The 26,585-nt window shown below is 46.7% G+C and overlaps 1 protein-coding gene across 1 annotated transcript in view; it reads right to left on the bottom strand.

Moving 5' to 3' along the window:
- LOC146810894 (collagen alpha-1(XXIII) chain-like) overlaps nt 1-25,884 on the bottom strand; it is an 826,927-nt gene extending 801,043 nt beyond the window's left edge. The window contains exon 1 of the mRNA XM_085617944.1: nt 25,406-25,884. Coding sequence (XP_085474070.1) covers nt 25,406-25,735 — 330 coding nt within the window. The 5' untranslated portion in view covers nt 25,736-25,884. The remainder of the gene's footprint in view (nt 1-25,405) is intronic.
- Nucleotides 25,885-26,585: the final 701 nt, after the last annotated feature.

The following is a 26,585-nucleotide window of genomic DNA, read 5'->3' as shown; positions in this document are numbered from 1 at the left end:
GTCAGGACAGGAGGCTCCGATTATGCTTTCTCATTTCTTTATTAGAAATGCCCAGCAGCCAATCAGAACCGTTTATGAAACGAAAAAACTACAGTACCCATGAGTACCCGGGTACCACGTGACCAACCATAGAGTCTCTCATATAAAAGGTACAACAGGAGAAAGTACGTCCTCTTTCTTTGCTGCTCCGCAGCCAGTTAAGTGCCTTTTTCTTCTTATTCATGTTACATTGTTGCATTATTGTCTGTGCACTACTGTTGGGACGCGCTTGCTTGCAATTTGTACTTTATTGCTGATACATTGTTGCGCGCTGTCTCACGCGGTTCATTTATTTTTTTTTCTGCTCCGTTTCGCGCGGCGCACATGCAGGGAGCGTGGTCTCACCTCCCTAGGGCGTGACGCTCGCTCGAGCGTCGGTGTCCGAGTTTAGTGGAGTGGGAGTACAGGGGCTGAGAAGCTCGCGCTAGCGCGCGTGCTTCTCTGTTTATTTCGAATCTGAGGCGGCCGTTTCCGCGCATGCGCGGCGGCCATTTTCTTTGTTTACAAAGCGTGTTCTCACACGGAGCTCAAGAATCGGTTGTTCTTCACACCGCTGCCCACTGCCTCAGCTTCTCTTCAGCCCCATCGACGCCCTTTGCTGTTTAAAGGCCTAGGGCTGTACAATTACGCATAGGCTCTGCCTAGAGTGACTCAGCAAGCCCTCCCTCCACAATTAATTTATTTATTTATTTTTTGGTCAGCTTTTTTCTGTCCTTTAACTGGCTTGCTGTGGGGTTTTTCACTCCCCCTGAATTGTGCCTTTGGCATTGTAATATTTATTGACATTAAAGTGTCATTTTGTGGGCATTATTTTCACTTTTCCAGTGAAGCTAAGTAAAATGGAGGATTATTTTGATGAGGATGATTACTCCTTTGAGGATGAAAGCTCAAGTTTCCTTGAGCAGGATTTAGTAGAAGCATTGGACCAAGGAGTTCAGCACTCCGTTAACAAAGCCCTGGTCCACGCTATTAATCCGCTGAAGCGTCATTTGACGCAATATGCCAAGCAGCAAGGTTGGTTGCCTTCTTCTCGTTCTTCCAAATCACCAATAAATCCACATAGGGCGGATTTTAAACGTTTGGCTAAATCTCTAGCCTCAGAAAAGGCTTCCTCTATTCCTTTGGTAGGCGCTTCTACCTCGGCAGGCTGTCATACTGACACTGACGGTCCTCCTTCTTCCTCTTCTGACCAGGATGTCCCTCCACCACGCAAGAAGGCTCGCAAGGAGCATTACGTAGACGCTCCTACTCACCCGCAAGTCCTAACCTTTGAACCTTCGGAGATATATCACCCCCATTCATCTTCATGGCTTCCTTCTCCTGCGGTTGCTGAATATGTCCAGGCGCACATCCGTCAACCTTTTGAAAAGGATGTTAGGGCTCGCCTCCGCTCCGAGTGCCCTCGCCCGGATCTTGCAGATCACCTGGCAGACACTCCTGAAATTGACCCCACAATGCTTTCCTATCTGAAAAAATTTGCTAAGGATCCTAAAAAGGGTCTGGACAGATCTTGGCGGTCCTGTCAAGATAAAATGTTGGATTTAATGGGACCCCTCACCAAGATCCTAGATCTCGGATTTCAGGCCAAGGAAGCAGAATCCCTTGTGGATCCAGATGAACTCATAGAATGGGCTCAGAGGGCTATTTGCCAGTTGGGCAACGCAAATTGTGCCATTTCAAGTGAGCGCCGCCGCTCTATTCTTCTAAAGATTGATCCCAAATTGGCGGAACTCTCTACTTCCGAGTCTGGTCCGGTGGCTCAGGGTCTGTTATTCGGCCAACCGTTCCTTAAGGAACTCACTAAATTTGTTGCAACCTTCAGCGGTTTGGATAAGGCGCAAGCTTCCATCAAGCGTGCACTTCGTCCGGTTTTTGCCAGGGCCGGACGACATAGGGGACGCTCGTTCGGCCGTGGCTCCAATAACCCCTCCCAGAGAGGTTATCAGTCCCAGAGAGGCGGAGGTCAGGACTCCGGCTACAACTCCCGCTCGAACTTCTATCCTTCCCGAAAAGGGAGAGGTCAATTCCGGAAAGGCCGTTCCGGTGGCAACCAAGGTGCTTACCAAGACTCTAATACCTCAGGTGAGTTTGATTTCTTTTTCCGAGGTGGTTCTGGGGGGCAGAATACGTTTTTTTCTCCAGAACTGGCGTCAAATCTCCAACGATGCTTGGGTTCTGCAAACTGTTCAAGGTTTCAAAATAGAATTCTATCAGACCCAACATCAATCCCTCCCCCCAACTCCTCTCCATTTTTCCCTTCAGGACCAAAAGTTTATTTCGGCAGAGATAGAATCCCTTCTCGCCAAAGGGGCAATCAGGTCAACTGTCCCCCACCCTCACGGGTTCATCAGCAATGTTTTCTTGGTTCAGAAAAAAGGGGGTGGCAATCGTCTGGTCCTCAACTTGAAGGATTTCAACGGAAGTGTAGTTTACAGACACTTCAAAATGGAAGGGATCCATCTTTTGCGCGATCTTCTTCGCGAGGGGGACTGGATGGTTCGGCTCGACCTCAAGGATGCCTATCTTTCCATTCCCATTTACGAGCCTCATCGTCGTTTTCTTCAATTCAGTTGGCAGGGGATTTGGTACGAATACACGGTTCTCCCATTCGGCCTCTCGTCAGCACCCTGGTGCTTCACGAAACTTCTGAGGCCCGTAGTGGAATGTCTGCGTGCTCGGGGTGTCCGCCTGATAATCTATCTCGACGACATTCTTCTCATGGCGGACAAACCCCTCACAGTATTAACACACCTGGAATGGTCTATCGACCTTTTGCAATCCCTGGGTTTCCTAGTCAATCCGCAGAAGTCTATCTTGAATCCTACTCAAGTAATCGAATTTCTGGGTTTTCAAGTGAATTCCCTATCCTGTCAACTATTACTACCATGCCAAAAGATTCGGTACATCAAGAGAGAATTGAGGTCTGTTCTTTCCAGACAGATTGTGTCGTTGAGGTCGTTAGCACGTGTAGTCGGTCTACTGGCGTCCTCCATTCAGGCGATATTCCCAGGTCCGCTGCATTACAGAGCACTTCAGAGATTGAAGATTCGTCATCTCCAAAAAGGTCTTCGCTATTCAGATCTGATTCCTCTTTCCGAGGATGCGAAGAGCGAGATGCAATGGTGGTTGGACCACATGGAGGCCTGGAATGGACGAGCCCTGTTCGGCTCCGCTCCGGATCTGGTGATAGAATCCGATGCCAGTCTTTGGGGTTGGGGAGCCCGGTGCGGTCCCATCTCCACCGGGGGTCGCTGGTCCCCCCAGGAACTCTCTCTTAACATCAATTGCCTAGAACTTCTAGCGGGGTCTTTTGCGATTCGGTGCTTCTCCCCTCATCAGACCAATTGTTGTATTCTTCTCCGCATGGACAACGTTTCAGCGGTCCGGTATGTCAACAAGTTGGGGGGAACACGATCCAAGATTTTGGCGGAGATCGCCAAGGATTTTTGGCACTTCTGTCTTCAACAGAAGATCACAGTTATTGTCGAATATCTTCCCGGTTGCCGCAATCAGATTGCGGACTGGAACTCTCGCCATCTTTGCGACTTCAGCGATTGGCGCCTTCACCCGCGCATTTTTCGCATTCTCCGTCGGACTTGGGGTCAATGTCACCTGGATCTGTTTGCGTCTCGCCTAAATACTCAACTCCCTCTATTCTTCAGCTGGAGGCCGGATCCGAAAGCCCTGGCCACAGATGCATTTCTTCAGACTTGGCCGTCCACTCTGTGTTACGCCTTTCCCCCGTTCATGTTGATTCCCAGGGTTCTGGCCTACTCGAAACGTTTTTCAAACGGAGCTAATTCTCATTGTTCCGCTGTGGAGAGCTCAACCATGGTTCCCAGACCTTCTGGAGATGTGTTGTGCGGTTCCGTTCCTTCTTCCCCAGAGGTGGAATCTGTTGCTGGATCCCCTAGGCGATCCGCATCCCCTGGTTCTATCCGGCAATCTCCTACTGTTGGCGTGCCGAGTTTCGGGGATCGCTGGTCGCTCCCAGGCCTTTCATGCGACGCTTCCAAATTCATCAGTGACGCCTGGTCTCCCAGTACTCACAAAAGATATAGAGCCTCATGGAAACGTTGGTGTGACTGGTGTGTTCAGCGGGAAGTTGATCCCGCTTCAGCAGATGTGGCTCTGATTATTAATTTTCTAGCTTCTCTCGCTTCTTCTGGTTTGGCTTATCGTACGGTCAACAACTTCCGTTCCGCCATCTCTGCCGCCCATGTTCCCATTAATGGTAAACCGGCGGGTGAACATCCCTTAATTTCCAAATTGCTTAAGGGCATTCGTTTAGCGAATCCTCCGTGCCCTAAATATGTCTCGCTTTGGGATGTCTCCATTGTTTTGAGATTTTTGGAGGCTTGGCCTTCTAATTCTTTACTTTCTCGCAAGCAACTCTCTGCTAAATTGACTATGCTGTTATGTCTCGTTTCTTGCAAACGAGTGTCTGACGTGCGGGCGTTAGACTTGGCAGGTCGCAGATTTACACCGGAGGGTGTCACTTTTCTAATCTCTAAACGCACCAAGACTGCTACCTCTTCGGTTACTTATCCTTCCTTTCCTCATCACCCCAACCTTTGCGTTGTTCAATGTGTCAAGGATTACGAGGTATGTACTGCCCCTTTACGTTCTGATACACAGGGTCAACTTCTTATTGCCTTGCAAAAACCTTTTCGTCCTGTTACTCCTGCTACATTAGCTCGCTGGGTTAGATGGCTCTTGTCTGAGGCTGGAATTGATGTTTCCATTTTTGGTGCTCACTCGGCTCGCGGGGCCATGGCCTCTAAAGCGTTCTCGATGGGTGTTTCATTACTGGACATCATGAAAACCGCAGATTGGTCTTCTGACTCTATGTTCAAGACCTTTTATTACAAGCCTATCGAACATATTGCTTCTGTAGTGGTGGATCAGCTTTGAACAAGCATAATCGGAGCCTCCTGTCCTGACATAGAATTAAAAATTTGCAAACATTCGTGACAAGAATTTTCAATTCTATTAAGGACAAGGAGGCGAGGATTATCCCACCCAAAGTTATGTTTGATTCTCATGTTTATCATTGTCACAGTTGCATTTGATTTCTAGCAATGCATTGATTTTCTCTCTGTTTACCCTTCCCTTTTATTGCCTTCACTCTCTTTATTGGATGAGTATTACGGCTGTACTTTCTTTTCAGGTTCTGACCCGAAATAGTGATTCTACTGTTTATCCCGCTTACTCCGCTTGGATCATCTGCTGCCTTCCTCTGTTCGGCGTTTGCTCTGTTTCTAGCGTCAGGATGTTCACCGACTGTGGCTGATGGACTTTGTTTCCTGGCATGCTTCATTTTCCATTGGATTTCATGTTTTTTCCTGTGAACTGCTCCTCACCAAAGAAAGAGGACGTACTTTCTCCTGTTGTACCTTTTATATGAGAGACTCTATGGTTGGTCACGTGGTACCCGGGTACTCATGGGTACTGTAGTTTTTTCGTTTCATAAACGGTTATGATTGGCTGCTGGGCATTTCTAATAAAGAAATGAGAAAGCATAATCCTCGCCTCCTTGTCCTTAATAGAATTGAAAATTCTTGTCACGAATGTTTGCAAATTTTTAATTGCCACCCCTGGTTCTTGCAGTTACGTGTTCAATACCATGAAACCAGAAATTGGTATTACCAGGATGTTTTTCTTTATAGTGGGTTGTTAGTGGATAACGACTATCTGATTTCAATATCGCCCTGCGATGTTCTTGGATCCGCACTTTAAGGGGACGGATAGTGCTCCCAACATAAATGGTTCCACAGTCACAGCCCAATACATAAATCACATGTGTGGTATTGCAATTTATAAATTCTGATATTTTATAGGAACAAGAGGTATTATAGATGAACTCAGTTGTCTTATTGCGTCCAAATGGGCAAATATTACACGAGGTACATGTGTAGAAACCTAAGGGTTTGGGCGGCAACCAAGTGTCACCCAATTGTTTGTTCGTCACATAACTGGGGCACAAATTGTCGCGTAGGTTTTTTCCTCTGCGGTAAGTAATCAACGGAACCTCTGAAATACAGCTTTTAAGGCCAGGCACATCTAGCAAAAGGCCCCAGTTCTTTTTGATAATGTTTCGAACCTTAACACTATTGGTATTAAACTGTGTTACCAGAGAGACCTTTCTATCCATAGTAGGGAGTTTCGACTTGCTGGTAGTCTCTCTAAGTGTGTACTCCCTATTAAGGGATTTTGCCTTATCCAGAGCTTTGCTAACAATGTCTCTCCTGTAACCCCTCTTGAGGAATCTATTCTCACAAGCCTGCAAGTTCTTATAATAGGTGTCCTCTTCACTGCAGTTTCTGCGGATACGTGTTATTTCTCCAAAGGGAATGTTGTTGATCACCGAACGCGCATGGGCACTTGTGGCGTGAAGAACACTATTACACGCTGTATCCTTCCTATACAATGTGCTTGCAATTACCTGATCTTTAATGTAAAAGTGAATATCCAAAAAGTTAATACTAATTTTATCACTAGTCATAGTGAACTTCACATTGTATTCGTTGGCATTCAAAAACTCAAAATATTCCAAAAGTGATTCATTGGAGCCAGCCCACAGACAGATGACATCGTCTATGTACCTCCCCCAAAAAACGATGTGCTCAGTCCAGGGGGAGGCACATCGGCCCCAGGCATGCTCCCTCTCGAACCAACCCATAAAGAGGCAGGCGTAAGAAGGAGCAAACCTGGATCCCATCGCGGTCCCCAGTATTTGCTGAAACCAGCAATTGTCATGGAGAAAAAAATTATTTTCAAGAATGAGATTGATCATATCCATGATCATCTCATTAAATCCATAAAGGTTAGCACTGTCAGTATCTAGGAATGATCTTACTGCGAGGGTTCCAAAGTCCCTAAGGATGCATGTATAAAGACCCACAACGTCGAATGTCACGAATGTGAGTTCATCCGACCATTGAAAGCCCTCCAGTTTGACCAAAATGTCTTTACTGTCTCGGATAAATGATGGCAAGTTGGTTACATGTCTCTGGAGTCGAATATCCACGAATTCAGAGATCTTTTCAGTGGGGGACCCAACCCCTGAAATGATAGGACGTCCAGGGGGGAAGGGCCCCCCTTTGTGAACTTTTGGCAAAATATAAATACAGGGATAGGTAGGACACTGTACTCTGAGATACCCAAATTCCTCGTCTGTGAGTAGACCTGACTCTTTCCACTCACTTAGCTTGATGTTAATGCGTTGGGTGAGATCCTGGGTGGGATTCTTGTTAATTTTTCGATAGCAAAGCTGATCATTCAGTTGCCGATCTATTTCTGACATGTAATCAGATAAGTTCATAACCACAACATTACCGCCTTTATCGGCTTCCCTAATCACAATGTTCTTGTCTGATCTTAATCTATTAAGGGCCGATCTTTCCTTTGCGGTAATGTTGTGGTTAATGGAGTTAGAATACCTGTTGGTAGTCTCCATTTTGTAGAGATCGTTGGTAACTTTCTCATGGAAAACATCTATGTTCGGATGATAGTTATGAGAAGGTAGAAATTTTGACTTAGGTTTAAGATTGCTACCACTATGTGGTTCCTGTTCAATGTCCAGCTCTCTAAGGAGAGTCGACATTTCAAATTTATCTTCCCCATCCAGATTTAACAGGAGTTGCACATTACGAATTTCTCCAATTGTTTGGTTGGTATAGTCTATTCCGTCAGAGGGTTTAGTACTGGCTGGGGCATGTAGCGAAAAATAATCCCTCAATTTCAACAACCTAACAAATTTGTATAAGTCGATGTGTACATTTGTTAAATCCCCACTCTGGGTGGGACAGAAATTCAATCCTTTACCCAAGACAGACATTTCATCTTCATCAAGCACTTTATTAGACAAATTAATTATCTTTAAATCCATATCATCCCTAGGGTTAATACATGTAGAGATAGCAGCTGTTGTAATTACATCAGTTATTTCATTTTTGCCCCAGTATTCCCCTTGTTCGTTGGTCCTCGACCTGTTACTGTACCGACCTTTGCCCCTCCTACCACCCCTGCGGGTTTTGGCTGTTCTCTTTTCTGCTGTAGTCGGCTGCTTATCCTTAATTTTGCGAGCTCCTTCTGAAAAGAAGAAGCTCCCTCCAGTAAAGGGGAATCCTGAGCTGAATTTGAGGCTGCACTATTTAAAGATGTTGAGGAGGCGCCACTTGTGGATAAGTCCTCATCCGTCTCCTCCCTTTCCTCTCTAGATCTTTTTTTATCTTCATTGGCTTGGACATTATCAAACTTTTTGGCAAAAGTATACACGCGACCATCTCTGTAGTCCCTATCGTCTCTACGAACTTTTCTCATTTTTTTATCCTTAAGGTAGAGCTGATACTCATCCATTACTTTTTTTAAAATTACATAATTCTTACCGATCAAATCCTTCTGTTCCAGTGCATTAATTTCTTTTTCTAAGCTTTCAATTTCTTCTTGCAGTTTTTCACCTTTGTCCCTAGCATGGCGGATTAGAATCTGCATCATAACTTGTGATGCATTCTCAAGGTTCGTTTCCCACTCACTGAGTGAATCATCACTCAGGTCTTCAAACGTAGGGAAAATTAGGATTCTTAAACCCCTTGGTACTTTCTTGTTACTCAGGTACTGCTGTAATGTGGCCCCGTCCCACCAACGGGACAGTTCCTGTTTCTTTAGCCTTTCTAATCTGATAAAGAGTGTTTTGAGGCTAGTCGATGGTGGCACAGTTTGTGCAGTGGGAATGTTGTTAGAGCTGACATTAAAAAGATTCTGGGCCATCTCTTCTCTACCATCTTGAAATTTGGACATCGTAAGTGTATAACTTATACAATAACAATAGGAGAGGAGTGCTAGACAGTCAATTTAACAATGTACACAGAAAAGAACAAACGGCAAACCAAGGGTCAAGCACTTCCAGTCCGTGTAACGTTATGTTTTATGAAGTGGTGCAAACTCTTCACACACCCGCCGTCCAAGGGTGTTATATAGAGACCAAGGAAAGGAAAATTGGAAGGTGCACTCAATTCGGAGTCAATTAGGTAAAAGTCCTTTTATTCAATAATGCTGTTCAGAAACTGGCACACAGCCAACGCGTTTCGTTCCCATTAAACTGCCAGTGGGAACTTCGTCAGGGCTGCAATAATATAAAATTACATAAACGACGACATAAATATAACGTAACATAACAATTCACAATACAAATATGAATAAATACCACAAAAATATAACATAAATATCATACATATAGATGGCCCAACCAAAAAACACAGCACAAAAAACAATTTTGTATCTTATATCTGTAGAATCGAATAGTATGTGTAACTTCTTAAAACAAAGCATATAGGACAAACATATAACAAGCGACTAACAAAGAATAAATCAAACCAATTTACAATCATATTTACATAGAGACAAGGACATAAACAATTAATTCAAGAGAGTTGATATGTGCTCATATGTAAGCAATGTGACCAATTCAAACAATATTAAGTAATATAACATGCTCTAAATACCATGTGGGACAAAACTCAAAACAACATGAAGTATTCTAAAAGCAATTATTAGATTCCATATCACCAGCAGTGGACAACAAGTAAAAAAGGGGGGGGGGGGAGGAGGGGGGGAGAGGAAATAACTCTTAAATTTGCCTAAGGTTCATTAGGTTATGTCAAAGGGTTCTCACCTCAATGGAGGATTTAAATCCAAGGTTGGTATCGAATGCAGAGCAAAAAATATATAAGCCAACTGTTTCCAAATAGACAAATCCCATACAAATTGTATATGTTGACCTAGTAATTCTCCATAGTGTGGGAGGCCAAATATCTAAAACCAGGAAACAAATATAAACCATAAGACACTAAATAATTTGGTGAAGAGTGGTTTTTTCTAAAATAAAAACATAGGATCACTAATAAGAGACCCATATTCTCACCTATTACGTCCTAGGTCCGCAATTAATATAGTAAATTTTCAGTCTGGGAAGATGTAGTCGGAATAAATAAGAATAACCCACTTATATTGGGTGAGAAAAAGAATCTAGAAAAAGAGAAAAGAAAATATACACCAACCACATTGAGCATATAGAGAAAAGTATCTGTACTTATTGGCAAGCACAATATACCAAACATAATGACATAAATTGGTTAAATTCATCAAAATGGGCACTCCCAAGTCTGACATATCGAAGAATGTGTCTACAGAAAACAGTAATTCTATATACTAGACTGACAAGTTGTATATGAAAAAAGCGTATACAACGAGTGGCGTAAACTAACTACAAGTATTTATCAAAGGCCCTAAGATAGTCATTCATAATAATAATATATCCTCGACTAACACATTAGTTTCTAAAGTTGACGAACATGCAGGTGATAAATCTAAATTAAGAAACCAATGGCCTGTATATAATGGTTTAAAAAGAAGAGCATAGTAAACAGGAGGCATAATAGAACATAGCGTGTACTTCAAGAAATGCCAGGCTATCATTAACCTAGCTCTAAACTTAATACCAAGAAATATATTTAAGTTCCTAACTATCACATAAGTAACTGGAAGTTGATGGACACAATACGTCAGCCATAGTGCTTAGTAGCAAGCCTAAATAATTCTCTTAACGTCTCAGTATTTATTGGCCGCCTTTACGATGACTCGCGTATTTTTACTTTTTACTTTTCTTTTCTTCTGATGGTTTCAAACGTTATGTTTCTTTATTCGCTTCTCAATATTCCCTTCGATTTTTTACTTGATGGGTTATTGTTTATTAGTTTGTTACACTTGAGAACATCCATCTGCTTTCTGTTATTTAATGTCTCAGAAACATATCGCTTTATATTTTTATGAGTATTCAATGTTTTAGGAACATATAGCTCTATATCTTTACGAGTATCCAATGGTCTTTTTCCTTGTTACGAAGTACTATGGCAGATGTAATATGCCCGTTATTATCGGGCTATTCATGTGAGTATTATTTAGGCTTGCTACTAAGCACTATGGCTGACGTATTGTGTCCATCAACTTCCAGTTACTTATGTGATAGTTAGGAACTTAAATACATTTCTTGGTATTAAGTTTAGAGCTAGGTTAATGATAGCCTGGCATTTCTTGAAGTACACGCTATGTTCTATTATGCCTCCTGTTTACTATGCTCTTCTTTTTAAACCATTATATACAGGCCATTGGTTTCTTAATTTAGATTTATCACCTGCATGTTCGTCAACTTTAGAAACTAATGTGTTAGTCGAGGATATATTATTATTATGAATGACTATCTTAGGGCCTTTGATAAATACTTGTAGTTAGTTTACGCCACTCGTTGTATACGCTTTTTTCATATACAACTTGTCAGTCTAGTATATAGAATTACTGTTTTCTGTAGACACATTCTTCGATATGTCAGACTTGGGAGTGCCCATTTTGATGAATTTAACCAATTTATGTCATTATGTTTGGTATATTGTGCTTGCCAATAAGTACAGATACTTTTCTCTATATGCTCAATGTGGTTGGTGTATATTTTCTTTTCTCTTTTTCTAGATTCTTTTTCTCACCCAATATAAGTGGGTTATTCTTATTTATTCCGACTACATCTTCCCAGACTGAAAATTTACTATATTAATTGCGGACCTAGGACGTAATAGGTGAGAATATGGGTCTCTTATTAGTGATCCTATGTTTTTATTTTAGAAAAAACCACTCTTCACCAAATTATTTAGTGTCTTATGGTTTATATTTGTTTCCTGGTTTTAGATATTTGGCCTCCCACACTATGGAGAATTACTAGGTCAACATATACAATTTGTATGGGATTTGTCTATTTGGAAACAGTTGGCTTATATATTTTTTGCTCTGCATTCGATACCAACCTTGGATTTAAATCCTCCATTGAGGTGAGAACCCTTTGACATAACCTAATGAACCTTAGGCAAATTTAAGAGTTATTTCCTCTCCCCCCCTCCTCCCCCCCCCCCTTTTTTACTTGTTGTCCACTGCTGGTGATATGGAATCTAATAATTGCTTTTAGAATACTTCATGTTGTTTTGAGTTTTGTCCCACATGGTATTTAGAGCATGTTATATTACTTAATATTGTTTGAATTGGTCACATTGCTTACATATGAGCACATATCAACTCTCTTGAATTAATTGTTTATGTCCTTGTCTCTATGTAAATATGATTGTAAATTGGTTTGATTTATTCTTTGTTAGTCGCTTGTTATATGTTTGTCTTATATGCTTTGTTTTAAGAAGTTACACATACTATTCGATTCTACAGATATAAGATACAAAATTGTTTTTTGTGCTGTGTTTTTTGGTTGGGCCATCTATATGTATGATATTTATGTTATATTTTTGTGGTATTTATTCATATTTGTATTGTGAATTGTTATGTTACGTTATATTTATGTCGTCGTTTATGTAATTTTATATTATTGCAGCCCTGACGAAGTTCCCACTGGCAGTTTAATGGGAACGAAACGCGTTGGCTGTGTGCCAGTTTCTGAACAGCATTATTGAATAAAAGGACTTTTACCTAATTGACTCCGAATTGAGTGCACTTTCCTTTCCTAAGGCAAAAAGTAATCTATATAGTGAGGATTGTCACAAAATAATCGTGCCATTAATGTGTATGTAGGACCATAAACCTCACAGTACTGGGATTCCTCACAACGATAGTATACCGTCAGACAAATGTTATCAAGTAGTTCATCCATGTTCCCTGCATCATTCAGGGGCAGTGCATCCAGAGAGCTACACCCAGCACCGGGCCAATATCCCTCCATGTTCTGATGCTTGCAGGCGACCTTCACACTCCTGTCGGACATGCTTGGCCTCAGGCCACAGATATACCTAGTGGTACAGGGGCCTGGACATAGCTTGTGAGTGACACTCAATGCTTTCCAGCAACAAGACCAGCGAGTATTTGTAAGACCAAGTTAGATCCTAGACCTAAGATTTGCCCTTACACACTTAACAATGCTTCGTATATCGTAGCCAAACAATGCTCTTCCAACAGCTCCAAGGCCCACATTCTGAGGGATGCGGTAAGAGCGAACCGGGTGCAAATGTTATTTCACTGCTAGCGGAATATCGACTTGTGTGCAAAGTTCGCACCAACCATGCAGTTTATCCAGTCACAAATGTATCACTTCATATCTGGCAGAGTGTATTTGAGTGAATAATAGAATTCCAAGATGTGCTGTGTGGAGTGGGGGGGGGGGTGTGGCATCACTGCACACTGCCTCCCCTCTATAGGATTCATTTAAGAATGCTATTTTTACTTCACTGGCAAATCCCAACGTCTCCAGCGCGCCAAGATTCTGGCCAAAGTGAAATTCCCGAAATGAGTGGGTAGGGTTCCCAGGTTCTGGAAGCGGTGTGGAAGGACTACACAAAAGCATACATCGTTCTCGAAACGAATACCCTCCTATCAAGGGGGTACAACACACGGCAACCTATACCCCACTCTTGCAAATGACCTCGCGTGCGACACATACCAAGGCGGAGGGGAGAGACGGAGCCTCGATTCTGGCGGTTGTGTAAACACGGAAGTACTGCGCGCATTAATGCCCGTATGTTTAACGCACATCAAAGAGCTCTGCTCGTAGAGAGCCCGGGGCCGACAGGCCCGTTACCGCTTTTACATAACGCGAAATAAGTGTCTAAGTAAGAGCAGCGGCTGGCAAGCCATTAATTTGGTTTATTTTGGTTTAAGCCGGGAAGTACTTTGCCGTGTGAGAAAGAGGCTGTGAAACAAATACAAGAGCCAATTGGGCACTGAAGAAGCTCTCCCACGAACAAACGCAGGCTTGAGGGTAAACAGCCATTACAATGAGTTTTTTACTTCGCAAGACCAGTATAACGCATGCATTACCACGCATGCGTTGTACATCGAGAAGTCATTACTAGGCATTTTTCTAGAACGCATAGTCATTTACCACGCATGCCTTTACAACGAATTTCGTTGTAAAGGAATGTATAGTAAATTACCACGCGTTTTAAAAAAATGTAGACGATCCACGTCGTTGTAAGGAAACAGAGGCTTTTCCGTTTCCTCATAACGACGTGCACCGCCCCTCAGAGACGACGTGAGCAGGAACCATGAGGAGAGAGAGGACTGTCACTTACCTTAGAAACTTTTACCACGACTATACCTTTACCACGCATTTTTTTGCGCTGTAATGGCATGCGTGGTAAAGGCATAGTCGGGGTAAAAGTTTGCGTTGTAATGGTATCTCGTAATTGACAACGCATACTAATACCCATGTTGTAATGGTACGCGTTGTATTGGTACGTGTTGTAACAAGTGCTATTCGGCTTGAGTGACCTTCTCATTTGTGTCATCAAATGCACAAGATCAGGCAACCAAATCCATTCTGGGTTTTTAAGTTCAGTTTTGCTTCCCTTGAATTAATTAGAAACAGGATTGGACTGGGACAGAAAATAGGCGCAGGCACCAGAATAAATGTGTCCCTCATTAATTAATTCGAAAGGTAAAATTGTGGTTGACGTTTGCAAATTGAGGCAGTTCTGAACTTGCAAAAACACACGGTATACATGTTTGGCAAGGTATGGAAGACTGCACAAATTTGGGCTCCCTTCAGGAAATGTTTGTTTTAATGTCAAGAAATTCAACAGTAAAAACTGGCCCAGCAGAGGTAAAACAGGCCCACAAACAGCCAAAACGAGCATTAGCATAGCTAACAGGTCTCACCTTCGGGACCATAAAAGTGTTTAGCCAGAGCTATTGGCTTTGCCGGTCTCTTTAAGCTATGTTGTAGGGCAGTGTGGCAGCTGAGCAGCATGGTGAAAAGTTATAATAAAAAGTGTTGTAAGCATTTTTGTTACCTTAAATAGAACACAGACTTTATGTACAACTGAACGGCCCTATTAAAAAAAGAACAAACAATGTCTTCTAGTTTTTTGTCCTTGCAAGGCTGGTAACTTCTTCCTGCCTTTTCTAATGCTTGTTATAGCTTTTGTTTTTGTTAGGGGGGCATAAACAACGGGAGGGTGGAAGCTGGGAAACAGTACCTGAATTACAACACAAGAGCAGCAGACGGACACTAGGGGCGAATCAACAGATGTCAGATTCAGAGGTCAGATTGAGGTGGTTCTGAGTGATGCAGAGGTGGTGCTGAAGTGGCAATGTTCAGGTGCTGAGGTGATGCTCAGGTGATGCTGAATGATACTTTGGTGGTGCTGCACTGGTGTTCAGGTGGTGCTGCACTGGTGTTCAGGTGGTGCTGCACTGGTGTTCAGGTGGTGCTGAGTTGGTGCGAGTGATGCAGAGTTGGGGTTGTGGCGATGCTGCGCTGATGCTGAAGTGGTGTTGCATTGGTGCTGAGATGCTGCTACGGTAGAGCTAGTGCGGAGGTGGGGATGCACTGTTGCTGGTGCACTGATGCAGAGGTGGTGCTGTACTGATGCTGAGATGGTGCTGCACTGATGCTGTGGTGGGGCTGCGCTAGTGCTGCACTGGTGGTGGTGCACTGATACAGAGGTGGTGCTGTGCTGATACTAAGGTGGCGCTGTTACATGATGCAGAGGAGATTCTGCACTGGTGCTGTGGTGGTGCGGAGTAATGCCGAGTGATGCTATGGTGGTGCTGAGCGATGTTGTGGTGATGATGCTGAAATGGTGTTTAGGTGGTGCTGAGTGATGCTGAGTTGGTGCTGTGGTGATGCTACGCTGAAATGGTGCTGAGTTGCTGCTGAGGTGGGGCTGCGGTGGCGCACTGATGAGGAGGTGGTCCTGTGCTGATGCAGAGATGGTGGGGTGCTGTGCTGGTAGTGGTGCACTGATGAGGTGCTGCTGTACTGATGCTGAGATGGTGTGGAGGTGGTGCTGTGGTGATACTGAGGTGGTGCTGTGGTGGTTTGGAGTGAATGCTCAGGTGATGCTGATTGATACTGAGGTGGTGTTGCTGCACTGGCACTCGGGTGGTGCTGTGCTGAGGTGATGTGCTGATGCTGAGTTGGGGCTGCGTTGTTGCTGAATTGATGCTGAAGCAGGGCTACGCTGGTGCTGAGGTGGGGCTGTGCTGATGCCTAGGTGGTTCTGCACTGGTGGTGGTGCACTGATGCAGAGGTGGTGCTGTGCTGATGTTGAGGTGGTGCTGTACTGGTGCTGAGTTGGTACCTAGCTGGTGCAGAGTTGGTACTGAGCTGGTGAGGAGGTGGTGCTGTGCTGGTGCTGTGCTGGTGCTGAGGTGGTGCTCAGGTGATACTGAGGTGGTGCTGAGTCATGCTGAGGTAGTGCTGAGTCATGCTGAGGTGGTGGTGGTGCTGCACTGGTGGTCAGGTGGTGCCGAGTGATGCTGAGTTGTTGCTGTGCTGAGGTGATACTGCGCTGACTGAGGTGGTGCTGAGCTGATGCTGGAGGGGTGCTGCCTTGGTACTGAATTGCTACATAGTTTTGGTTCTGCTGACACTGAGGTGGTGTGGGGCTGGGATGGTGCTGAGGTGGGGTTGTGTTAGTGGTGGTGCTTTGCTGATGCCGAGATGGTGCTGTGCTGATGCTGAGATGGTGCTGCACTGGTGGTGATGCACTGATGAGGAGGTGGTGCTGATGCTGAGATGGTGCTGTGCTGATGCTGAGGTGGCGCTGCGCTGATGCAGAGGTGGTGCTGAGGTAGTGGTGTGCTTGTGCGGATGTGGTGCGGAGTAATGTTTTGGTGGTTCTGAGTGATGCAGAGTTGGTTCTGTGCTGGTGCAGAGTTGGTACCTGGCTGGTGCCAAGTTGGTAATGAACTGGTGAGGAGGTGGTGCGGTGCTGTGCTGATGCTGTGCTGATGCTGAGGTGGTGTGGTGGTGCTCAGATGATACTGAGGTGGTGCTCAGTCATGCTGAGGTAGTGCCGAGTCATGCTGAGGTGGTGGTGGTACTCCACTGGTGGTCAGGTGGTGCCAAATTATGCTGATTTGGTGCTGGGCTGAGGTGATACTGCACTGACTAAGGTGGTGCGGAGCTGATGCTGCATTGGTACTGAATTGCTACAGAGTTGAGGTTCGGCTGACACTGAGGTGGGGCTGGGCTGGTGCTGAGGTGGGGTTGCATTGGTGGTGGTGCTGTGGTGATGCTGAGATGGTGCTGTGCTGATATGGTGCTGCGCTGGTGCTGCACTGGTGGTGATGCACTGATGAGGAGGTGGTGCTTATGCGGAGATGGTGCTGTGCTTATGCTGCGGTAGCGCTGGGCTGATGCTGAGGTGGTGGTGTGCTTGTGCAGAGGTGGTGCGGAGTGATACTGAGGTGGTGCTGAGCAATGTTTTGGTGGTGCTGAGTGATGCAGAGTTGGTTCTGTGCTGGTGCTGAGGTGATGCTGCACTGATATTGAGGTGATGGTGTGCTGATGCTGAGGTCATGCTGTGCTGATGCAGAGATGTGCTGTGCTGATGTTGAGATGGTGCTGTGCTGATTCTGAAGTTATTCTGCACTGGTGGTGGTGCACTGATGAGGTGGTGCTGAATTGCTGCAGAGTTGGGGCTGCGCTGGTGCTGAGGTGGGGCTGCACTGGTGCTGAGGTGGGGCTGCCCTGATGTGGAGGTGGGGCTGTGCTGAGGTAGTGCTGCGCTGGTGGTAATTCACTGATGAGGAGGTGGTGCTTTGGTGATACTGAGATGGAGCTGTAGTGGTGCTCAGGTGATGCGGAGTGAGACTGAGGTGGTGGTGGTGCGCAGGTGGTTCTGAGTTGGTGCTGAGGTGATGCTGCACGGATGCTGAAGTGGTGCTGCGTTGGTGCTAAGTTGCTACAGAGTTGGGATTGCGCTGGTGGTGATGTACGGATGCAAGGGAGGTGCTATAATGATGCTGAGATAGTGCTGTGCTGATGTTGAGGTGGGGAAAAAGTCAGAACAATGTGGGCAGAGCCACACGTGTTCCAACAGTGCATACGCGTGATTAAGGCAGCGTGCGGTCTAGCTGTTGCTGGGCGGAAGCAGGAAGCATTGGGAGAGGATGCAGTAAGGCGAGTGGGGCTGGGGTCGGGTTTTGGGGTGGTGGGGGTAGTTTTTAAGAGTTGGGGTAGTTTTCAGGGTTGGAGGTTGGAGTTGTTTTCAGGGCAGGGGGGTCAGGGTACTTTTTAGGGCTTAAGGGAGGGCGGGTAGTTTTTAGAGCTTGGGGGCAGGAATGTTTTTAGGGAGTCTGGGGGGGGGGGGAAGAGGGGATTGGTTTTCCGGAGGGAAGGGGTACTTTTAGGTCTCAGGGTGGGGGCACGGGGTCAGGGGGTGAGACTTACCTGATAAGTCTTAACCATGCATAGGTCTTTGCCTTACATGCCGTAGCAACTCATATTTTGTTGTAAAGGCATGCGTGGTAAAGGCATATGGGTGGTTAAGACTTGCGTGGTTAAGACTGCATGGAACCAGCATGCGTGGGTAACGCATGCAGGGTTCTGTCACACAACTGTGGAGGTGGTGTTGCACTGATGCTGATTCGGTGCTCCACTGGTGGTTGTCCGCTGATGAGGAGGTGGTGCTGTTGAGGTGGTGCTACGCTGATGCTAAGGTGGTGCTGCGCTTGTGCTGAGGTGGTGCAGAGTAATACTGAAGTAATGCTGAGTGATGCTTTGGTGGTGCTGAGTTGGTTTTGCACTGGTGCTAAGGTGATGCTGCACTCGTACTGAGGAGGTGCTGAGCTAATGCTGAAGTGGTGCAGCGCTGGAGCTGAGTTGCAGCTTAGGTGGTGCTGTGCTGATGCGGAGGTGGTGGTCCGCTGATGTTGAGGTGGAGCTGCACTGGAGCAGAGTTGCTCCTCAGGTGGTGCTATGCTGATGCTGAGGGGGTGCAGTGCTGGTGTTGACTGATGCTGGGAAGATTCTGCTCTGGTGCTGTGGTGGCGCTGAGTGATGCTGTGCTGGTGCTGAGTGATGCTGTAGAGATGCTGCGCTGGTGCTCCGGTGGTAATGAGCTGGTGCTCCGGTGGTGCTGAGTGATGGTGAGTTGGTGCTGGGATGGGGCTGCACTGGTGCCGAGGTGGTGCTGTGCTGGTGCTATGCTGAGGTGGTGCTGTGCTGGTGTTGACTGATGCTGGGAAGATTCTGCTCTGGTGCTGTGGTGGCGCTGAGTGTTGCTGTGTTGGTGCTGAGTGATGCTGTAGAGATGCTGCGCTGGTGCTCCGGTGGTAATGAGCTGGTGCTCCAGCGGTGCTGAGTGATGGTGAGTTGGTGCTGGGATGGGGCTGCACTGGTGCCGAGGTGGTGCTGTGCTGGTGCTATGCTGATGCGGAGGTGGTGGTGGTGGTGGTGCACTGGTGCTGAGGTGGTGCAGAATGATACTGAGGTGGTGGTGTGCATGTGCAGAGGTGGTGCTCATGTAGTGCTGAGTGATACCGAGTGATGCTTTGGTGGCCCTCAGATGATGCTGTGCTGTTGCTCAGATAATGGTGAGGGATGCTGATTTGGTTCTCCACTGCTAATGAGGTGATGGTGCACTGGTGCTGAGGTGGTGCTTTTCTAATGCTGAAGTGGTGCTGCACTGGTGCAGTGATGGTGCTGCGCTGGTGCTGAGGTGGTGCTGCGCTGGTGCTATGGTGTGGCTGAATTGGTCCTGCATGTGGAGGTGGTGCTCTGCTGATGTGGTGCTGTTGAGTGATGCTGAAAAGATGCTGTGGTAGTGCTGAGAAATGCTGTGCTGGTGCTGCTGCACTGATGCAGAGGTAGTGTTGTGCTGGTAGTGAGGTGGTGGTGCACTGGTGATGCTGTGCTGAGGTAGTGCTGCACTGGTGCTGAAGTGGGGCTGCACTGGGGCTGAGTGATGAGGTGGTGCTGTGCTGGTGCTCAGTTGCCGCTGAGTGATGCTCAGGTGGTGCTTCTGAAGTGGTACTGAGTGACGCTGACTGGTCCTGAAATGGTGCTGTGCTGAGGTGGTGCCGCACTGTTTACTTGCAGGATATATTTTTAAGTAACCTCACATTACATGCCACGTTTGGAGAGCACGAGGAAGCATATTAAGGAATATTGGTTTTATTTCACCAATGATTGAAACCTAAAAAAAAAAGCATCAAAAGTTGAAAGCGCGCCACTTAAAGCTGCTTCCATTTTTATAAAACGAAGCAATAACACTATGTTTACCTCTGCCAGCCGTCTTCTTAAACTACACTTCCATTAAGTAAGTATATTGTTTACGGTTTGGACATTTGAGCTAATGGAACCAAAAATGTTATAGGATGAAAAACAACATGGCCTCCAACTGGAAAGGCGCTCATGAAACCAAAGAAAGTGGAAAACAAGATAAGGACATGATCTGCAGCCCTTGGCTGAGCACGTTTGGAAAGCCAAACAAGCGGAGGCAAAACAGAAATAAAACAGTAGGGCACAGAAACTAACATACAAGGCCAATAGTGAGAGGATCCATGTAACGGGCCCAGTCTCCAGGGCATGATCAAAACAGCAAAAGGCAGGACAAATGTAAACTATTCACCAACAAAAACAAAGGAATTTCAAAAGGCACACGAAGGAACAAATGAAAACGGAGGGGAGTGCTGAAAGCCCATACAGTAAATACAGCATGTCTCGAGAGACAGCGAATGCGCTGCCTAGACGAGACCTAAAAACGGCCCTCACACTGATCCGTCACACCAGCTTTTCAGGCACTGCCTGATTGCCCTATGGACCAGCCCTACCCCAATTAGAAAAGACACCTGATCGGAATGATTTGTGGGTGAAAAGACAAAGACCAGAAACAGGTTCCAGGATGAGAAGTGGTGATATGGCTGTACTTCAGTACTCACCGCTAGTATTTAAATCTATGTGCAATGCTTTATTTTAATTGACAAAGTAAACCACTTTTGGTTGCTGATTGTAACGTGTTGGTGGCTCATTGTAACATGTTTTAAATCATTTATAGATCTGAAATGAACTATTTAAATGCTTTAATGTTTTATGTCCCTCATTGTTTGTGTAATATCGCTACCACCTACATCTTGGGTGATCACTTCCTTCTAGGACATTACAGACACTATTTCTCTTCTTGTGATTACCTAATGCATTTTGGGTGTTGTAGTCTTGTTTTGCTTCTATTCAAGTAATTAGACTAACACACCTGATCCCAATGACTTGTAGGTGAAAGTTCAGGCCTGGAGACAGTGTCCATAATGACCCAGGGTAAGGTGCTCGCCATACCTATAACATATGAGGTCCAGCATGAAGCAAAATAACTGCCTCTCGAGGAGGAATTTAGGATGACTGTAGGTTTGACTTAAAGATTCCACCAAATTCAGTCCATGGAAAGCAGGTGGGGTATTTTCTGGTAGCTTTCTCCTCGCGCACTTTCTGAGATCTGCTTTGTGAAGCCACGACCACACTGCCCACACTCTCACCAAATGTATTTTGCTTAGGGTTGTGTGTAGTCTCTTTCGGCTTTCCTCTGTTGATTTTTTCCTCAAATGTTAACACCATTGGTGTGACAGGTCAGCCTGGAAGAGTGTCCAAGAAGCTCATTACGAGTTTTGTGGTAGAACTGGTGTGGAAACACTGCCCCTGGAACTACCAACCACATATGGTAATGTTTTCCAATGCAGAATGAAGAAAAATCCTACTAACTAGGGTTTGTGCACCGATTGCGGTGAATTCCCCGTGAATAAGTTACACCTGCTTTACACAGGTAAAGTCTGGCGCAGGTTTTACTGCTTAACTCGCCTTTTCATTTGTATTCAGCCAGGGACCCGTGTTATTGGCCAAACTGAAATTTATTAAAGCTCATAACGAGGATCCAAGCAGCGATTTGAAGGAGTTGGTTGGTAGTTTTGGTTACTTTGGCAGGGTTCCCAAGCCAGCCACTGGGCCTCGTAGTGTGAAGATCAGAGGGACCAATAGATCCTGGAGGGTGAAACCCTGCTCCCGCTGCAGACAGGGCAGCGAGACTCCATGCGCAGCGCTGGACAGGGCAGGCCGGTAGGGCCAGAAAAAGAGAGGGCAGCCAATTGTTTCAGGGTGAAAAAGTCTGAACCCCTGGGTATATAATAGAAGGACCAGGGTCAACTTAAGGATTTTGGGGGCCCGCCAAGACATACTCAGGGAGGTCCTTGAATTTTATTTACTATTTTCTGCTAATTCAAGTCCCATGATCCCAAATAATACGGAATTATACATTAAAGGTTGGATTAGAGAAAGAGGCAGAAGTGTGATAGAAAGAAAATGCACTTTTCCCAGAGCCCTGTGGTCCTAGGGCAATTGCCCATGCCTTAAAATGTCCCTGGGTAGGACTAGTCAGTCAAGAGTAAGGTGGATGGTGGATTACTACCTGGATTAAAGTGGGGAGGGTCCTGCTAGCACTCAGTAAAAGCAGTCAATACAATACAGACATTAAAATTGGTCCCTGCGGTGCCCTGTGTTCATGCCCCTAGGTTTACTAGTAAAAACGCGGACCTCTTTGTCGACAATGTGTAAAAAGAACCCTTCATCAACGCAGTCCAGGTTATTTTCGCACTTTTTTACATTATGTGGCCTGGTGTATGAGCCCTTATTTCCCGAGCGTCTTTCATTTTCCTAGAAGCGCTCTGTACTTTCGTTTTTAGTGAGAGTGGTGGTGAGCCTTTGAAAGGTACATACTATACCAGGGTTTCTAAACCACTCATAACTGGTATTTCGTAATGTAATGTTGCAAAAAGCCAAATTTAACAGAAAGGCACTTTAACACCGTTCCGAGTATCGCAACCGGATCACAATTCATCGGCTGTGTCCTGTCAAAAGCCCGCTTCGACTCTGAGACTGCAGATGTGCGGGGCAGCGACTCCGGAAACATGGAAACTGTATCATAAAGGGATAGGATTCTAAGTGACTAAATCTATTTAACCATACATTCTTCTTTACCCAAATGTGTGCCCTCATCGAGGAGCGCAAAGCGAGCCTGTGATAGGATAGTCAAGCGCATCACTTCTGAAAACGTCAAACACGGGCGCTTTCAACGCCACTCGGCTCCAAAGCACTATTTTCAGCCTGTACATCCTTACTTTCAACTTATATAATGGCACGGCGACTCCTCGGGGAGCACGAATCACATATTTTAGTGCACACCGAGGAAAGCGCCATGCACCGGGCGATCTGCAGCCGCAGGAAATTGTAGATTATCACACCCGGGTCCCCCCCCCCCCCCCCCCGCCCCCCATCCGATAGAGCCGATCACTGGCTTCTGAGCAAAATGTTGGGCCCCAGAACTTATTGGTTTACCAAGTCATGCGCATGCGCCCTCTAATACTTATACTTGGAGGGTGGGCTCTTCTAAAATAAAGCATAGACAATACTAGCCGCAGGGGCGCGAGTTCGACTCGTTGCAACCTTTGACCTTCGGAATTCTGGTACAACATCCCGCTCGGGGCGTTAGTAAGTGCAAGAGTTTATTATGTGCATATCAACTGATGGACACGTTTTGATCGGCATTGCAAGTTACATGCGTCTTCTGTGCAATTTACATTAACATGAGTCACCTGGACGCTCTGCAGTAAGCACCTGACCGCCTTCCATAGCTGAACTACTGTGTGAAAGAGCATGGGTTTTCCTTCAATGACGACTGGATTTGGGTTACGGGATCTGATATATTGTTTATATTTTAATTGCATTAGTATAGCGCTTACTACCCCTAACGAGGCGTAGAAGTTCACTTCACGTATTATGTCATATAGCATTTTGAGTTCATTCAACCAGCATTTGCTGACCAGGTCTCGTTGGCAGCCTCAACAGAGAGGCCGCAGTGGTGGAAGGGGCAGAGCTCCGTGCACGGGTGTCTAACGAGACCAGGGCTGCCGCTGCGTCGACCGAGAGGCCAAGGAGGGAGGCTGCCTATAACGAGGGGGCGTTTAGAGAGAAGCGGACCTCTGCGGTGGAAGCTGGGCTGAGACCCCCGGTTCTATTCGGACACAAGCCGACCCATCAGGCGCCAGTGGGGCTGACCAGAGGCCACCTGGAATGAGAAGCTGATGGAAGTCACCCCGCGTACCTGCCAATCACCCTCAGACACTCACCAGCCTCGTGTGCTCGGTGCCAACCACACTTCACGGGACAGAGCCCGAGGGAGGCGCGATGGGGGCCTATGCAGAGAACGGATTGGGGCGCAGGAGGCATACTGTGGCGAACAGCACAGAAGCGCCATTACAATGAGGGAGAGAGCATGCACATGGACAGACGGCACACAGCAGTCCGCGTCAGGGTACCGAGCCCTACTCTGCAGCGTCCACGGCACCAGTTCACCAAACCTACAGAGAACATGACTGCATGAAGGGCTCGGCACTGCTGCGCACCTTTATAAACAAATAGAAAACAAAGTGCACAGGAACCCTCCAGATTTGGGAAGGTTATTTGCGATGTCGATGGTGGGCATACGGCAAGTTTACTGTACATAAAAATGAACTACAAGCGGATAGCAAAGGTGGCATGGGCCATGATGCAAGTAAGATGCCCCCCACACCACACCCCGCTGATATAGTAGTATTAAAACCAACATAACTGGGGTGCAGTGGGCCCCACGACCACCTGGCCTGCTGTGCCACTGCATCTGTTGCGCCATAATAGCTATGCAATTGAACACACATGTCATACACTCCGCCAGCGTGCACTTCAAGGAAAGGTGCAGCACTGCAAGGGCTAAGGGTTTGTTGAGAACAGAAACCCCTCCATTCAAATCTGGGGAGACCGTCGGGGATAGTTAACTGTCCCTTTCATTTCAAACTGTGCCATCCCCTCTTTTCAACTTAAGGACAGCCTCGCTTCCAAGTTTAAAGCACTACCAATCAGACGTCACTTGCACTGTTGTGCAACAGACTACCTCTGCCAGACAGCGGCTACTATATTCGAGAAGGCATGCAGCTCAGCCAGCTACAAGCGCGCCCGCAAGTGATAAACTGCAGGTTACAAATTCGAATCCGGGCAGAGTTCGCCCATCATTCTTCGGATGTAGACAGTAGAGCGCGCCACAATTACAAAAGTGCGGTAAAACGAATTATTAATATGTGTCACAATAGCCTTGATAAGAGTTTAATGATGATTAACAAGTGCACCAGTGTGCATTTGTCTACGAGCAAACTAACTTAATTTACACCAAATGATCCCATCGCAGCAGATAATCCCAATCTCACACCATATTCTGGTCAAAATGAGTTAGATACGGAGCACAGGGTGGAAGATACGAATCATCACCTAAAAGGACACAGAGCCCTAATTAAAACAGTTAAAGATCAAAACTGCTGACTTTTTATTGCAGCGCAGTCTATGCGTGTGATAGATTGAACACTTATTTCAGCCACATGAGAGTTGCACAATGCTCACAGCATCACGGCTGCGCGCGGACTCATACAAGAGAGATCCGTAGTGTGTGTCGGAGCCTCGGAGGGTACCACGGGCACACAGTTTGACAGCGGACAACGCACGGGCTTGGCGTTCACTCACCTCCTGCAGGAGTCGGTCGAGTCTGGGCTGCAGCAGGGCGAGCAGAGCCTCCTCCTGCACGGTTCCCAGACCTCCTGCCCAGGCAGCGGGCGCCTCCTCCCTGGGGACGCTGCCCCGGCACCCCTGCTCCTCCAGGGCACTGACCCTGCCCTGCAGCTCGGCCGTGCGGGCGCTCAGCAGCAGGCAGCCGGCCAGCGCGGTGCCCGAGAGCAGCAGCAGCAGCATCAGGCAGCCGGACAGAGCCCAGAGCCCCAGGCGGACGCTCATCCTCTCCCCGGGGCGCGGGTCCACCTTCCGCGCCCTCAGCAGCACCTCCTCGGGGACGCTCATGACAGCTGCTCCCGCGGGCTCCCTGCTTCTCCGCCCTGACACAGGTGAGCGGAGCCCACGTTGCAAGCTCTAGTCTGTGGCTTTGCAAGCTGTGGATTAAGCGCTTCGAGCGTGCAGGCTCCGGTGCAGGCGGCGCGCGCCCCGGGAGGTGTGTGAAGCGCGCGGCTACCGCTGAGCACAGAGAGCCCGGACTCAGAGCGGAGACCCCTCACTCTGATCTGACAAGCCGGCGCCACGAGCACATTTCCTCTCAGCAAACAGACCTGTCCCGATAAGGAAGAGGGCCCCGCCCTCGCCGGCCTGCAGGGCGGTCTGCTGAGGAGGAGGAGGGGACCCCTCGGACGCCGATACATGCTGCTCGAGTAACGGGAGCGTCACTCGTGTGCTCTAAGAGGAGTTCCCACCCTGCGCAGGGGTTTCCCACTTGCGTCTTCCTCTCGTGGGAAGAAATCCTTTGAAGGGACCTTTTGTCGGCCCCTCTGGGATGGATATGGAGATCCCATGGCGGAGAGACTGTTTTCAAATTATTTCTTTGTAAAATCCACCTCAGCTGGGCATGAAGTGGGTGGCTATCAATGGTGCAGGAGGTGTAGTGGCACCGTGGCCCTGGATTTGAGGGCACCACTGCACCCCATAATATAGCTCTTAGGGCTCATTGAACTCGCGCTATACCACCGATCCTGGCGGGTTTAGGAACTGGAAGTAATTAAAAGCTGACTTTGAAGCGACTCCCTTCCCCTTCCCCATATACTGTCCTTCATATTACAAACATAAACACTGATGGACCTCTAAATGACAATAAAACCTCTCAGCTAATCTAACGGCAGTGGCAGTTTCTCACACTGTCAGT

This window comes from Triturus cristatus, chromosome 7 (assembly GCF_964204655.1).
Source record: "Triturus cristatus chromosome 7, aTriCri1.1, whole genome shotgun sequence".
In the NCBI taxonomy this organism is placed as follows: Eukaryota; Metazoa; Chordata; class Amphibia; order Caudata; family Salamandridae; genus Triturus; species Triturus cristatus.
This window is presented reverse-complemented; position numbering and strand designations above follow the sequence as displayed.